Genomic DNA, 17,632 nt, shown 5'->3' with positions numbered 1-17,632 from the left:
CTGTTTAGTTTCATTACAGATCTGGACATCTTGTCCCTTCAAGCTACATCAGCATAGTAGTCTAAGTAGCTTAAGAAATCCCGATAAATCCTTTCCTTCCCTGTTACAAATGTATTAACTAACCTTAAAACTTCCGCAAATTAACATAGTTTTTAAAATAAGTTCAAATTTCAAAATGTAAATAATGTAAAAAAGAAAAGATTTCGGCTCTGTTATGCCCTACGGCGCCTGAGCCTGTCAAATAAACGAGATAAGTAAAAAAAAGAATCAAATGCTCCTGAAATATCCAAAAACACAGCGGTCACATCATACGCATCAACTGTGGACTGATCTGGCCGGCTACCTGCAGGTTTATTTTGTGTAGCTGGGAGGGGAGGGTTGCTTGTCGTGAATGCTAAAAGTCGCATCGACGGTTTGCTGAGGGGCTTTTTGTGACAGTCTACACGGAGAAAAGTCTTGAATGCTTGACGTAACTTTTCCGATAGTTGTTTCAACATGCCTGGATATGATTGTTACAAGCATATTATCGGTACTTCTAAACAGACAGTATGGTTTGCCCAATCGCTTTTGCTTTTGTTTCTGTCTTCCATCACATGAATTTTTCAATTATATTATTGTTGAATTAGCTTTCCGCACATTATTACCTTGAAACGTTATTTATGAACTGAACCGCGAAAAACCGCAGTTTGCCAACAAGCGATGTTGGAGTAGATGTAAGTTAATGCGCTCTCAGTCTCAAGATAATGGTTTGTATTCCTGTAGGCGAATTCCGGCGCGTATTTTCTTCGAAGAAAAGAAAATTTTCTTGCTGGTGGATTATGGAAGAAAATTTCTTCTCTTCGAAGAAAATGTGCGCCGGAATTCACCTGCTGCTCCCATATTTATTTACATTTTGTCGTATTTTTGCAATGTCGATAAAGAAGATTCGTGCCGGTTTTGACAACACAACATCAACAATAATACCATTGTCATGATTGTATATTAATATTAGCTGTGTTCAACGAGCTGCTCGAACTTGGTTGCAACCACTTGCGAGTCAGCTTTTGGTGTTCATTGAGCCACTCCAACCTACTTCGAGTCGCTCGGGTTTGTGTTCATTGAGCCGAGTCCAACCAACTCCGAGTCGCTCGAAACAGGTTGGAAGCTAGAGTCCGAGCTAGTTCAACCAGCTCGCAGTAGCTCGTGTTTTTGACGTTTAAAAACGTAAACATTGAGAAAAAAAAGCAAAATTCCGAAGCGATACGGATTGTTAAGTGCGCGAATTTTTTTTCACGTGGAATTCCGGTAAATTAGTAAAAAGAGTAAAAAGAGCGTTCATTGAGAAAGCAGCTTGGAGTTGCTCGAAGTAGCTTTGACAGTTATTTGTTGACAAAAAATACGAGCTAGTACAACCAACCCCGAGCAAGTTCGATCAAAGTCATTGAACACAGCTATTGTGTCAATCATATCTACACGGAGAAAATGAAGTACTCAAAAGTGAGTTCATTCCACTCAATTCCGGGGGTTCGTGCGTTAACCTAATATTGAGTTGATGGAGTAGAAGTTGTTTTCATTTGCAGCCATGCGAAAAAATACCTACCGGCTAAGTTCTTTTCACTCAACCGGCAGATCAAATAACTCAACTTCCAGTACTATACCACTTACTCAAATTTGAGGTAACGCACAAAGGTTCGGTTTTTGGGTTGTTTTGCTCTTCGCTCTCTGACAACAATAGAAGGAGCGAATGAAATAGGGAGAGAAAAATAACTCAAAAGTAAGTTAAAAAATACTCAAATATGGGTTTTCCGTTTTCTCCGTGTATGGTTGATTCAATTTTTTTTATAGTTGAACCAGTCATACCAAATAGTTAAACGAACCATAAATATTGTTGAATCAATTTTAATGTATGGTTGACTGAAATCCAATGTAAAATATGATTGATCTACCAGCAAATATGATTGACTGGACAATTCTTTTTTCTCCGTGATGGCAACCTTTTTATTACAAAATTTAGATTTTGTCTTCTGACCTAAAGATTCTGGTTAAACTACTGCATAGTACGGTTATCACTCATCAAAATTACTTTCACTTCGGGAAAATATAATTTCAAACTGGCGAGAAGATTACAAACTGAGGGTGGGTTAGGAGCACAGTCAGACCCTTAAATGTGCAATGTGGGGTAGTAATTGAGAATGCCATTGACGGTTTGTAATCTTCTACGAGGTTTTCGAAAACCAAAAGGGCGCGTGCACCGGGTTGCGGATAGGGGCAAAGGGAGATCAATAGCATCTACTTAAAATAATAGAGCAAAAAGCCGTTCCATGATTAGGTAATGTTTAGCGATCTTCTATGGTGTTCTAGTACTATAAAATTCTTCACTCACTGGGAATTCTGGCCTTGATGATATCAATAGTGCTAAACATAAAATAGTACCTAATAATCAATAAGTACAATGTAGCTTCAATGTAGTAATAAATGAAATAAAATCAATTTTCTATACTTGACAAGGTTTTGAAGACAATCAATGAGTGGAAGAACTACCTATTAGAAAAGCCACATCAGCTAAGGCTATACATATACAAATGTTGGTCATAGGGTCATGGCGAGCATTCGGTATGTATGTCTATGACTGATTCTGATCTAATAGGGGCACTAGCGTCGCATCGTGCCTTCAGCAGTTCTTATTATCACTCTCATATTGTTATTACTTTGTTGTTTATTAAATTTATATAAAGCGATCAGCTCATTCTTTCTTACTTGTACAATTATTTGAAATTTTAATAAATCAAACCAAACTTCAAAACTTAAATTAAATTGCTCTCTCAGCACATTTACATTTTGCAGCATTAATCGCATTACTGTGTCAAGTCTTCTCCAATTTCCTATACCCTACCCCAACCCTTCCTATCATTTCCGATGGTGTTCAAGTGGTCCGCATAGACTATTACGGCCATTACCTATCCCTGCACCCGGCTTTGGACTGACTTGCGCTCTCATTGCCCCACCAAACGCTGCAAAATGAAAAATGAAAATGAATATTAAAAAAAAAATGAAAAATATCTACATCTTAGAAGACAGGATCTATTTCAATTTGAGAATTTTCAAAGGCAGTTTTTTCGTTCAAAATCATGAAAATTTGCATGAAAATGTGTGCACTTTATTCTATCCTCCAACCGAAACACAATGAAGACATTTTCGTCGAATAAATTCCTTTTTGAACAAAAAAAACTGTTGTTGAAGTTTCGATGATGACGATGATTACGATAACGGATACTTGAAAGTTAATGAAATTTTCTCAAAATGCTATTAACTTCAACATGATACATGTTTGTACATGATATGTACAAGTTTGTGTGATATAATGCGGAAAGCTGTAGAAGGTCTGATATTCGATTACTTTTAATTATGGGACAATTTTACTTGATCGTTTTTCTTAATTTTTCCTAACGAAACAGTAATATTGTTGAAAGATGGGACTGATTTGCGGTTCACAGCAGTATAGCACTTTAATATTGAAATCTAGAACCCACAAAGCTCTGGAATGTAAAAGTAGTATCGCTCTTTCACATCTTGGCCTAGATTTTATATTGCGCTCCATTTATAGATCTCCTCATATAGTAGTGGTGTCAATTGATCGATTTGAACTAAATGTGTAGAAGACACCAGAATGATTTGAAATAGGTGCAAAAATCTACAACCGTTCTCAAGATTTTTAGTGTATTTTAAAATAATTCGACAGGATTACTAGGCATACCCAGCTCAGTTTCCACCGCTTTTGTTTCGTACAATTTCAGGATCGTCTCATTCGTTTGAAAATTTGAAAAAATGTGCAAACGTGATTATTCATTGGACCATTGCCATGTAAAAGTACTCAAAATTATTTTATTGAATGTGTTTAGTACTCATTATAAAAAGGACCTCTCTAGCACTTTCTTAACCAAAAATCCCTTGTTACGCTCCTGGATGCAATTCTTTTATCACATGCACTTATCTCAAACGAGTCCAAAACGGACCCACCTTGGGTCTTCCTTTTTAGCAGTATTGCTATGCGCTGCGCTGAGTCACATTCGCCACCGCGCAACGATCGACAACTTTGTATAGTATTGCACAGCATCCATCGACCCAGCAACAGGTTGGACTATAGTTTATACTGCATTCCTACCTGGTTTGGTTACCCTCGTCGGCCTCTTCACTTTCCACATCCACCCTTCCTTCCCCCTATTGCATCGAAGAATTGATAATTTATCGCCTTTTTATGCCATTGCATGGCGACGACGACGACAACTCCGTACCGACATGTACGAAACTCCCTATACTTGATATGTAAGAAGACGGTGGTTAATATATGCAAGCGAACGATCCACGATCACCACCCAGACTCCGTCCCCATTGAATGTCAACTCCATTAACATTCTCCTTTTATGTGCATTTCTTTCTTTTTACATGAAACGGACGACGCCCGCAGAAAACTAGGCCTAGATTTAGTGCCCCGATTAGGAACGCTTGCGGTAGACCCGCACAAAATCGGTATCGTCTCGCTGCACCAGGTGCACGTCAACAGCGCCGAAAATGCCAAAGCCGCTTCCGTAAGTTGTAACATTATCTTCATATTCATGTATCTGTAAACTAACCTAGATCCCTCCCGTAGAATCGCGGAACGTTACGGAGGAAAGCCGGCAAGAAGATCCTCACGCATCACCTTTACTTCTGCATGCGCGACTTTGGCCATCGGATAGGGGATGACGCGGAGATTTACTTCTATCTGTACGATGGCCAGCGAATGCGAGCCCTGTCGGAGCGCTTCCTGGTGCGCATTGCCAAAGACGGGTTTTCCAACTACGTGGAAACCTCCCACAACTGCACGGTGTTCACCGATCTGGGCTCTTCGGACCTCAATCAGGATCTCTACCTTATAGCCAATGTGATGCGGGTCGGCAAAATGCTGCACTCGGAGTCCGTTAAGAAGGGAGACAAGTTTATTAGTAACCATTCCTACCGAAGGCCATACGGGATCGGGGTCCTGCCCTTGAGCGAAATTGGGCAGTTCGATCAGACTGTGGAGTCTGAAGAGAAGGAGTTCAGCTTCAAGATCTTCCAATGCGAAGAGAAGGACTATCATCAGCTACATGAGCTGATCATCAAGAAAGCCAGCGGGAAGTTCCAACCGATCAACGCTACCACTCAGGGTCACTACGGGCTGGTGGTGTCGTTGAAGTTAATCCACGGAGGGTTGGGACAAGCCCGGATAGAGCAGCCAATACTGTTCCAAGGAACCGCCATAACCAAAAAGATCGGTTTCCCGGATGTTATCATGCCCGGAGATGTGAGGAATGATCTCTTCCTCACTTTAGAAAGAGGCGAATTTGAACGGGTCGGTATCAGTACGGCCAAGAACATCGAAATAACCACCTTGGTACTGGATGAGAACGGACGAATCATCCAGGAGTGCATAGCGATCGCATCCGGAAATCCCCTGCAAGCGTACTACAAATCTATGGTCCTGTACCACAACAACTCTCCTGCATGGAACGAAACCATTCGGATGTTTGTCCCCATAGACAAATTCAGCAAAGCTCACGTCCGGTTCGAGTTCCGAAGCTGTTCCACCCGGGACAAATCCGATCCGAAGCTATTCGGCTTTAGTTTCTCACGACTGATGGAACCCGGTGGAGCCACACTCGCGGACGCATCCCACGAGCTGTACGTCTACAAGTGTGAAGATATTCTCAAGGTTCAACCGAACATCTACCTGCGATTGCCTTGCTCCGCTACAGATAAACACGCTCACACTCTTGAATCCAACTCGCCCTACCATCGAAGTTCGAAGGAAGCATTCTTTGTCAAAACGGTACTCTGTTCCACCAAGCTAACTCAAAACGGTGATCTTCTCTCGATTTTACAATGGCGTAATCATCCACATCGCATTCAAGACTCTTTGCAGCGAGTCCTCCGGCTTCACAACGAAGAACTTATCAAATTCCTCCAAGATGTGCTGGACGCTCTGTTCGCCATGTTCTCCACAGACGATGGAAACAGTACTCCTCACTCCGGACTCGTCTTCCATGTCCTCGTATCGATCTTCAGCCTCATGCAGAGCAGTAAATTCCAACATTTCAAGCCCGTCATGGATGCCTACATCAAGGATCACTTCACCGCTCCTCTGGTCTACAAAGGTCTGCTCTCGTCTGTCCAACATCTCGCCGATTGGATGAATACCGCAGATAACCTGGAACCTATCCTTCAATGCTTCAGCTCACTCGAGTTTATCTTCAAGCTGATCATCCAAAGTCGAAAGCTTTTCGCTCACGCCTCCGGTGGACAGTACGAGGACAAATTCAAGCATGATCTCTTCGCTGTCTTCACGTCCCTCAATGGAATGCTTCTAGTCGCCAGTCATTCGCAAATCCTTCCCACTCAAGAGGCTCTCCTCAGCTCGATCGGTGTCGTGTTCGAACAGCTCCGTACCATCATCACCAAAACCGAGCTGGAAACCCTAGTCAAAGGCATGCTGGATTCCGTCCCCAAGGACGCCCAGCCTCCTCTCATCCAGGCCAAACTGAAATCCATCAAAGACATGGTCTCCGGACAGCTCTTCCAGGACGACGAACTACGATCCGTGATTCTCAACATTGCATGCAAACATCTTCGGATCCATCTGGCTCGTCGCGACGAATTGCGTCTGTGTTCGGAGATCCTCGCCGAAATACTCATAAAATTACACGAAGCCAAAGTTAGAACCGGTGAAAAGCCTTCCAACGCCATTCACCACGATCTGGACACGCTGTTCTCGAACATCTTCCCGATCCTGATGCAGACGATCAACGTTTTGGGGAACGGCGGCAACGAATCGCTCGTCTGCGCCCTGTTTGCCGTAATGCTCGGATTGCTGCAATTGCTAGAGGAGACGCATTTCCAGCGGATGTGGGACCGATTGAGCACCGCCGGAAACAACAAAGAACTCAAAGATTTCATTCAGCAGTGTCTGAACATTTTCAAGGATATCCTCGAACAGGATTGGATGATCTTCTCCAAGGACTGGTTGGTGATGAAGATATCGGCGAACGAGGTGCTGCGCAAAACGTTGGAGGAAATGGCCAAGCCGCTGGTGTATCGGTTCCTGGGAATGCAGTCTTTCGATTCGCAACTATGGTGGTCGTACTTTAGCGTGGCGGTCATATTCCTAACGCAGCCATCGCTGCAAATCGAGCAGTATCACGAAACCAAGCGGAGAAAGCTGCTGAGTACGCACGGTGATATGCGGGTGGCGATGGGTTTCCAGATCCTGAGCATGTGGGCGCAGCTTGGTGAGCACAAGTTGCACTTTATACCGTCGATGGTGGGACCGTTTCTGGAAGTGACGCTGGTACCGGAACCGGCCCTCAGGAAGGCTACGTTTACGGTGTTCTACGATATGATGCAGTGCGAACAGGTGAGTGGAATTTCTTTTTTCATAAGATTACTTCTACATAGCTATTGGGCAGCCCATAAATCTCGGGACCTCTTCCGAAAAACTTTTGGGTATCAGTTTATAAGAATCTTGAGCTCTTTACGGTTTGTTACTATTAAATTGCATAAACATTTTGAACGTTTTCTCCAGATATTTCGTGGGATATCCTGCAAGCAACACCTCCAGCAATTTGTGATGAAATTTATAGAAAATTTTCTATCGGAAATCACTCCAGAGATTCCTTCGGGAACTCCTTCAATAGTTTTTCAATGGACTTGCATAAAATTTTATGCAAGGAAACCTCCAGGAATTTTACTTAGCAGAACCTAGTTTATTTGACCAGCGTGATACCGGAAACATAAATGCTCATTACTCCAAGACGGCTGCGCAAAATTGCTTCATTTTTTCACGACATACTCTCATTAATGTATTTTTCCGAAGAGTAAATATCAGGGGCCTTCCTTAGCCGAGTGGTTAGAGTCTGTGGCTACAAAGCAAAGCCATGCTGAAGGTGTCTGGGTTCGATTTCCGGTCGGTCCAGTATCTTTCCGTAATGGAAATTTCCTTGACTTCTCTGGGCATAGAGTATCATCGTATCTGCCACACGATATACGAATGCGAAAATGGCAACTTTGGCAAAGAAAGCTCTCACTTAATAACTGTGGAAGTGCTCATTGAACACTAAGCTGAGAAGCAGGCTCTGTCCCAGTGAGGTCGTAATGCCAAGAAGAAGAAGAAGAAGGAGAAGAAATATCAGAATTCAATAAAAAATCTGTAGCCTGAGAAATTTACGTGGGTTATGGCTACGCGTCGGTTTCTCAAGGAATTTTAGATATATCCAAATGACCAATGATCAATTTCGACACAGATTTTAAAACTAGAAAGAGTTCTATGAGAGATTCTATCAGGGAATCCTCTAGGAATTTCACCAAGAATTCTACTTGGTATTTCTCCAGGAATTCATTCAGTTATGGTATTAGAAAATTCATCAGGAGTTTCCTTGAATTTTTTCCTTTCCTTGAGATTCCTCCAAAAATTCAGGTATTTCTTCAGTAATTCTATTAGGAATATTAACAGGAATTCTTGGAAGAATTCTCTCATAGATTCCTCGATGAATTCTATTAGGGATTTTACCAGGGATTCTTCCAAGGATTCTACCAAGATTACACCAAGAATACTATCAAGGATTCTTCCCGGAATTGTACCATTTTCCTCCATATATTTTTTCAACAATTTCACTGATGATTTCTCCAATAATTCCACCAGATTCTTCCAGAAACACTACCAGAAACAGGGATTCCTCCAGCAATTACCAAGAACTCTACCAGGTATTTCTCCGGGAATCCTAACTGGAATTCATCCAGTAATGATATTGAGAAGTTCACTAGGAATACCTCCAAGGATTCTATCAGGGATTCCTCCAATAATTTAGACACAGGAATTCTATCATGGAGTCCTCCAGGAACTCTAATAGGAATTCTTTTAGATATTTTACCTGAGATTCCTTCTAGAATTACCCAAGAGTGTCTTCAAGGGAATTCTACATATAATACTCTAGAAGTCCACCAGGAATTCCTCCATAAACCACTAATTATATTCCTTCAAGTGAGTCATAAAGTGACTCCTATGCGATTTCCAAAAGGGTCTTCCTCAAGGAATTCCAGCAGGGATTCCTCCAGTAGTTTTCCCCAGAGACTGCTACATTAATTTTACTAACAATTTCTCCAGAAATCCCATTGAGAAATCTGTCAGTGCTTCTTCAATAATTTCAGAATACCACTAGAGGTTCCTGTGGAAATTCTACCAGAGATTTCTTATTCCTGAAGGAATTCCACCTGATATTCCTTCAGGAATAAGTGAATAAATTTCCTTCTAGAATTCCATAAGCGATACCTGCGGAATTTCCAAAAGAGATTTCTTGAGAAATACCAGCAGGAATTATTCCAGGAATGTTCCTCAGAGATTTCTCCAGCAAATTTCACCAAAGATTCTTCCAAGAATTCTATCAGAGATGAAGGACCTCGAAGAACTCCTCAGATTCTTCCAGAAACTCTAATTTAACCAGGAATTCCCCCAGAAATTCATTTAGGCATTCTTCCACAAATTCATCCATGGATTCCGCCAGAAGATTCTACCCCATTACCTCGAATGCCATCATCTCGAATTTCATTACCCCGAATGTACCATTACCCGATTTCCATCACCCCGAATGCTATTTCCCCGAATTTACAATTATCTTGACATGATGCTATTGATGACATTTCCCCATGATATTGGAATTCGGGGTAATGGCGTTCGGGTTAATGGCATTCGGGGTAATGGGATTCGGTGTAATGGGGTAGAATCCCGCCAGAAAAGCCTCCAGGGACGCAATGTTCTTCAAAAAAAATCTCCTGGTTCATTTCAGGAATTCTTCCAGAGATGCCGCCTGGTAAATGCTTTAAAATTTTCTTTTGAGGTTCCAGGACCACTGGGAAGGATTCGGAAAGGATTTCGTCCATTTGAATTCTGCAAGGCAGTGTTGCATTTGATCGCGTTCAGTTTGCGTTCCAGTTCAAATTTTTGAACGAGAGATCAAGTAGGCTTGAATATTGATCAGTTCAAAAATTTGAACTCAAAGGAGCTGAAAAATTAACGCGAAAGGAAAATTGTGTTCATTGAAGATATAAAACATGTATAAAAGCAGGAAGATTTATAAAAGATGTCAAGGAATATTTAAGGTTCTATACATTGTGTGTGATATTAATTAAATGTATGTAGTTTAAAGAGTGTTTTTAAGTTTTGTGCTTCGCTGTGAATTTTAAAGCAGCGTCAGATTCTTGCACGAGAGTTCATTGTTTACTGCGTTCACGTGCAAAATTTGGCCAGTTCCCTTTTGGCTGGCGTTCAGTTTAACCCTCTAATACCCAAATTTTTGTTTTCGATTTAAATATAATTTTTCGTTATCTACAATCATTCTAAACACGGTTTGGGCAATGATTTATTTTTCTTCGCAAATTTATGATTTTCGGTTTTTGATTTTCATTATTTTTATTTTTGAACATCCCTATCCTTTTCAATTTTTTCTTGAAGCCTCTTCTGATAACTAATTTTTGACAATAATAAAAATTAGAGTTTTTACTATACTTTTGAAAATATGATTTTTTCAATTTTTTTCTGGAACATTTTTTATTTTCCGTGTAACTAACGGAAAAACAGATTTGAAATCATTTCAATACCATCAGGCTCTTCTTCTGTGATAGGTTGATCATAGAAAAATATTGAAGGTACGATTTTTTATAATACACGTTAAATGAATCCCAGGCATTTGAAGGTTTTATAAGAATACAATTTTTCAAACAATTTTCAATGATACAAAAAAGTTTCAAAAATCATAAAAAACTTTTCTTATATGCATGTTATGAGTCAAGGTTTAAGCCAAAAATAAAATCATTTTAATTTCCGAGCTACAAAAAAATACACAAAATTCCAAAGTGTATCCCGTCTAAAGGCGGGGTTGGGTATTAGAGGGTTAAAATGCATCACTGCTGCAAAGGTTCTTCAAAACATGCTTTCAACGGTTATTTCAGGAATTTTCACATGAGAAGATTCCAACAAATTTACTTTCAGACTCAAGGAATTTTTTCAGATTTCTCTAGTGTTTCATCTGGGAGTTTTTTGGGTTTTCCGAGGAATTTATCTAGTTATTGCTTCAAGAATTCTTTCACTTGGTCTTCCAGAAAATTTTCCAGGGGTTCCTCCAAAAATGTATCCAGGGATACCTTTAATAAATACTCAATGAATTTCTGCATAAATTTTCCATGAATGCCTCTAAATCTCTCCAGAACTTCCGCTATGGTTTTTTTTCGGGAAATTATTCAAACATTTTTCCAAGTATCTTTTTAAAAAATCATTGAGGATTTCATCTAAAATTTCTTCAGGGATTAGTTAAGTAATTTCTAATAACATTCCTGGGAATTTTTCCGATGCAAAATCAATAGCAAATAAATTAACCCTCTGAATCTTGTATAGCTCACAAAAAAACATGGATAAATATTTCCATGAATCCCTGTAAATTTTATGGGAGAATTCCTGGAAAAATTGAATACTGGATAAATCACTGAAAAGGCCCTGGCTAAATTATTAGTTTCACAGTAAAAATCTGAAGGAATCTATTAGGGGAATTTCTGGAGAATCCCTGGAAAATTAGTTGTACAGGTCGGACAAGATTATCCGGAGACTCGATTATCCGGAATTTGTTTTTTGATTTTTCAATGTTTATACATAAATCTGAGATAATTTGTTATTGCAATATAAAATATGAATGGTTTTGCAGTTTTGAACGTATTTAAGGGGGTTTGGAAAAATGTTTTTTTGTGTATGCTGATCAAAAAAATTTTTTTTCTTGTAAAGATTTCTACTGTTTTTAGAAATACTTGCTAGCTACGCCACCGCATCATATAGATAAAACAACAAAAAAAAAAGATAATATTGAGGTTCTTTTTTTTATTTTATTATTTATTTTTTTTTTAGTGATTCGATTATTTGGAGGATTCGATTATCCAGAGTGAAAAAAAATCGATACTCCGGATAATCGGATGCTACCCGTTGTTTGTTTGCTTATCTCGCCGGAAACCATTTTTAAGGTTCACACTTAAAATACTTTACACAAACCTGGTGCAGTTTGATGATGACAAAAAGTTATATGTATATATTATAAATCGATTGTATCGGATGAACTCTAACCGAATAGTAGTACGAATTATATTTTATGAAAGATAAAAAATTAACGCATTACTAAGACCAAGTATGACGTTTCTTCAACTGTTGGCAGTTTTTCGTGTTACATAAAATGTTTAACCTATTTTATCGTGACGAAGTGATGATCGCACACTCCTAGGCATTCTCCGATCATTTTTATGAAAATTTCAGCCGGGCAGCAGCATGGCTGCTTGTTGATATCCAATTCGCACCCCCAGGAGGTAACAAATTAAGCGTTTATTCTCTTCAGGTGCGTGACTAGGAATGAGCCTTTTCACTTATTGAATGGCCCAAATAAACAACCGCCTAGTTGACTGCTAGGTTGCTAAGTAGCTCGGTTGCTCCAACATCTGAGTTGCTATGATCCAACATCTCCCCCCTTTAATCCATCAAGTAGGATCGGAACCTTGAAGGCAGCCGTATCATACGTCTAGCTCTGTCAGGAACGGGATCCACAACTGGAGCTGGTACTTCTTCTTCGGATGCTTCGGAATAGAAAGAGTCGTCAGATTCATTTGGATTTTTATTCAAAGCAGGTATCTCGGGTTCGTCGTCATCAGCGTTCATAATGCGCTTTGTAAATTCAGAACTGGAGAGTCCAAATCCGTCGAAGAATATCGATAGAGGTGATGGATCTTGAAGGGAAATATTTTCAGGAACACGTTGTTTCAATTAATTCGCATGGGAACGGATTAGGCGTTGCCGGTCTTCTAAGTACACTTTATACCGTGTACGCACCAAACTTTGCGCAGTTAAGAAATTATCATCGTAGTTTTGCTTCAAATAAGGCTAAAATATGTATATTTTTATTCAAACTTCTGCCAACGATAGGCTTTTAACCCTTCAGTAGAACGCGTGATTTAAAAAAAATAAAAATTATTCACAAAAAATTAAAAAAAATGCAAAAGGTGATGCCATACCTTGTGCCTAACATTGCGCACAAAATCTGAATTGTTCCTAACTTTGCGCATGATGTGCCTAACTTTGCGCATGCCGTAAATTGCTCGTTTAGTCTATATAATTTTACTTTTTTACTGGTTTCGTATTAAATAAAAAGGTTACAACTAATATGAGTTTCATCAAGAGTTTTTTTTTTCGTGGATTTCAATTTAATTTATTCAATCACCTCAATCATAGAGTGCCCACGAATAGTGATTTACTCTGTTCTTATTTTATTATAATACATATAATCACAAGATTACAATCCGAGCAATATAGTTTACAGCCACAGCTTATGCCTATTTGTTATCGTAGGTTGGTGTATATAACTTATTCTCTTGTTTTTTTTTTTTTGATTCTTAAACTGAGAGATGTATCGTTGATCTCTCGCGAATAATAATTTTTTATCTATTTGCCGTCAGTATGGATATTCCATAATTGAACGCTTTTTTCAGACAACTGGAGCTTGAATCATTGTCCTTCAACTGGGAAGCCAACCTTTGCGCTATCAATTATCCAAGTTTACAGTAATAGTCTTCTGTGTTAATAGTGGTTATCACGCCCAATGGTATGGGTGCCCTAGTGTAGATGTAGTTGTGAACCTTAGAGGAAAACAATATGCACTCTGTCTCGAAAAACACCCAGAATTCGGGTGTAAATTTTTCAAAATGGGTGATATTTCCATAGGCATTTTGATGAGTCTGGAAAGCGTGTGCAAGTTTCTTTGAGGAAAACAAAAACAAACTGTGTATGACGAGCGTATGCTAGGCTACGTGTGTTCAAATGTCACTAAGCTCTATACAGTGGATTTTCCGAGATTTTCAAGAATATTATGGTACCGCGGGGCAAGTGGGAACTAAAAAAACGGTAGTTCAATCAAATGGTTCAATAAAATTTTCAAATGTCAATATTTTTCAAATCCAATAGCACAATCACATTTTGGCAACATATTTGCTGGTGTGTGCATGAAACCGATCGAATAAATTCGAAATTGTGGAAACCTTGGAGGAAAGTTTTAGAATGAGCCATTTGACGCAGTTACCTCGCTAAACGGGGCAAGTGGGACACATCCAGTTTCATGCGTCAATCCACATCAGTAAGTCAACCATTACAATAAAAGGATTGATAAATCATATATTTTTAATTTCGAGTACATTTTTGGTGTACATAAGGGATCAACCATAAAATACGTAACGCTTTAGGAAGAAAACGTTTATTTAATAGTATGTCACCTCGCACTTAATATCAACTGAAAATACCTCAATAAAAGCGTAAAGAGGAATTAAACATGTTCAAAATATATCATTTATAAGTTGTTAATTACAAATTAGCACATAAACCATCAATAATTGCCGAAATTATAAATATGTTTTGTTATTACTTATATGCATAGTATAAAACCGCTTAATAGGGTGGAATTGTTTTCCGTCACTACTAAATTTGGTAGAAATAACAAATAAAGTTCAAATAAGATAGAAAAATGATCTTTCTCATGATGCATTTCAAATTTCATCTCTGTGTTTGTTCAATTTTAAAGTCGTATTCTAAAAATAAAAAATAAATAAAAAACATATAGGAGAATTACACATTTCTTCTCCCTCTTATGCAATTAAGTAATTTTAGATTTATCTTTTTTGATAAAAATCATTTGTTTGAATGTTTTAGTGCTACTCTCTAGGAAAATGTATAAAACGTCTACGAAAAGTTTTGATTCTGGTTTTTGTTTTGATAGTTCCCACTTACCCCGCGTACAAAGATATTTTGGGGTATGTTAGATCATCGAAAATTTCATATGAAATGAAAACAAAATGCTGGTTTATCGTAAGCAGCTTGTAATAATAATTGAAGTTGTAGCTTGCTGATGGAAATTCAATTTATAACACATTTATGTTTTGCGAGTCAATGCAAGACGTGAAACGTGTCGCAAATTATCATGCAAGTTGAAAATGGCGCTGAATTAACAACTGTTACATGAACCCCATGGTAATAAAAATAACAATATGTTTTGTACTTAATACATTCCTTGTCATTGTATCTTCAACTTTCTAGAAGAATACCCCCATGAACAACTTTTCCTAAGTGAGCTATGACGAAACGTCCCACTTACCCCAGATTCTCACTTGCCCCGGGGTACCTTACATGTAGCCGCTGCCTTATGGATTGAGTGACCATTCCTGGTAAGATCGACAGATTTTGTCATTTGCAAGGACGTACATATATTTACGTGCCATTCCGAATTGCTAGAAGTGCGCAAAAATTAAGACCCTCGTGTAAAAAATGGGTCCTAACATTGCGCATCGCTTTTTTCAAATAAAAATTCAAAATATTGTATGGAAAATAAATGGAATTACTAGAATATTACCTTTCTTGCAAATACACCGCAAATATACTTTTCACAACACAGTTTTGTTCATAAAAATGTTGGTTTTTTGCAGAGCCACTCCTTAGCGCTTGTTCTAAGACGGTGTAAAAGTTGACGTTTATGCGTATGACAATAAGGTTTTTTGTTTATTTACTAACATTAACGAGGGTTTCTTAGTAAACAAATGTATGTCAAATACTTATTTCACATAAACGAACATGTTGATGAAACTGAATTGTTAAAAAAATCAATGATTAATTATCATTTTTTCGTGCTTCTTAAAAATGCGCAAAGTTTGGAGCTGCGCAAAGTTAGGTGCGTACACGGTAGTTTACTTTTCCGATTCGCTCTACGATGGTAGCCTTCTCCCAGTGCCACGTGTTGTTTTGATGCACTTGCGCGTATACTTGCTCTGCTGTTGCAAATTGCCGTTTTACAGCACCATGCTTCTTATTGAAAACTGTATTTTGCTTCTGCTTTGTCACAGGATGTTGATGGAACTTCTGTTGGTGGTTGCAGCAGTGAGAAAACGGTTCGAATTGGCCTCTGGAACATCATTTCGGCAGGAGATTTTTCACCTAAGTCGCTTGATGGAGTGGTGCAATATACTTGGAGAAAAACTTGCAAAGCTTCTTCCAAAGTCTCTCCTTCCGAACGAATTTTCCGTAAGCTTCGCTTTAGGGTATCCACAAATCGCTCTGTCAGTCCATTTGATTGAGGATGGTAAGGGACTGTACGAATGTGGTTGATGCCGAGGCTCTCACAGAATGTCCGGAATTCATGGTTGGTAAATTGAGTTCCGTTGTCAGATACGAGGGTTACCGGAACACCGAATGTTGAAAACATCTGTTTGAGGTGCTTGATTGTTGTTTTGGAGGTCATTGTCCGAGTCGCAAACACTTCTGGCCATTTTGTATACGGATCGACAACCACGAGAAAATACATACCGTCGACAGGACCTGCTTAATCCAGATGGATGCGTGACCAAGGCTTCGATGGAACTGGCCACGATTCGAGAGTCGTCTTGGTTGGACTTTTTTCCGCGGTAGAACAGGGTGAACATCGCTTGACAAAATCTTCTATGTCCTTGTCGATTCCGGGCCAATAGATGAAACTTCGAGCGATTGCCTTCATTCGGACTATCCCTGGATGACCACGGTAAAGTTCCTTCATGATCTGCCGTCGAAACCTGTTAGGTACCACTACTCTGTCGGGGAACATCACGCAGTCGTTGACTAGACTAAGCGATTCACGCCTGTGGTAGTAGGGAAGGGCTTCTGGATTGGTGATTGAAGTTTGATTGTTTGGCCATCCTTCGCGTATGTACTTCGTAACCAGCTGCAACGTTTTGCTTGACCTGGTAGGTTTTTTAAGAGCATCAGAATGCAGAATGCTGGTCATGTCTTCTTCAAGAGTTACTGCAGCAACTACATACTCCACTTCTGGTCGAATGCTGCGATCGATGAGCCTTGACAACATGTCTGCACAGCCAAAGTCGTTGGTAGCCACATGCTGGATCTGAAAATCGCAGTTCAGAAGAGTCAGTGCCCATCGCTGTAGCCGGTATACGGTATGAAGTGGAATGCCCTTTTTGGATCCAAAAATCGATAGTAAGGGCTTATGGTCCGTCAATAGCTTGAAACGTCGTCCCAGCAAGTATTTGTGGAATTTCGTAACAGCATATACCAGAGCAATTGCCTCCTTCTCCGGTTGACCATAATTCCTCTTGGCTGGTGTGAGTCAGCGCGATGCATGTTGAATTGCCTTCAAAGTGCCATTCGGGAACTCGTGAAATATAACTGCGCCTATACCTGTGCTTGATGCGTCGGCTGCAACAATCATCGGTAGCTTGGGGTCATAGTGAGTTAATAGCAGCTTGGATTGAAGAATTTTCTTGAATTCATCAAAGACTGTTGACATTCAGAGTTCCACTCCCACTTGACACCTTTTTTCAGCAGCTTCTGCATAGGATGTCGCAGATTGTGTATGTTGCGAACAAATCTTCCATAGAAATTGATTGCTCCAAGGAAAGATCGAAGCTCGGAAGAAATTCAAAGAACTATTTTTGGATTAATCTTTGGGTAATTTTTTTTTTATGAAATCCATGCAGGTATTATTCGAAGCATTCCTGGATATATTGCCGAAAGAATCACAAGAGGAATTCG

General features: G+C 39.4%; 1 protein-coding gene across 8 annotated transcripts in view; it reads left to right on the top strand.

The window, feature by feature from the left end:
* LOC5574615 (dedicator of cytokinesis protein 3) overlaps positions 1-17,632 on the top strand; it is a 311,576-nt gene that overhangs the window by 268,505 nt on the left and 25,439 nt on the right. For all 8 annotated transcript variants that reach the window (XM_021857667.1, XM_021857669.1, XM_021857673.1 and 5 more), the window contains 2 exons: positions 4,445-4,565; positions 4,628-7,408. In XM_021857667.1, the coding sequence (XP_021713359.1) occupies positions 4,445-4,565; positions 4,628-7,408 (2,902 nt within the window). The remainder of the gene's footprint in view (positions 1-4,444; positions 4,566-4,627; positions 7,409-17,632) is intronic.

This window comes from Aedes aegypti, chromosome 1 (assembly GCF_002204515.2).
Source record: "Aedes aegypti strain LVP_AGWG chromosome 1, AaegL5.0 Primary Assembly, whole genome shotgun sequence".
Classification (NCBI taxonomy): Eukaryota; Metazoa; Arthropoda; class Insecta; order Diptera; family Culicidae; genus Aedes; species Aedes aegypti.
Note: the sequence above shows the minus strand (reverse complement) of the source record. Positions and strands in the feature narration are given on the sequence as shown.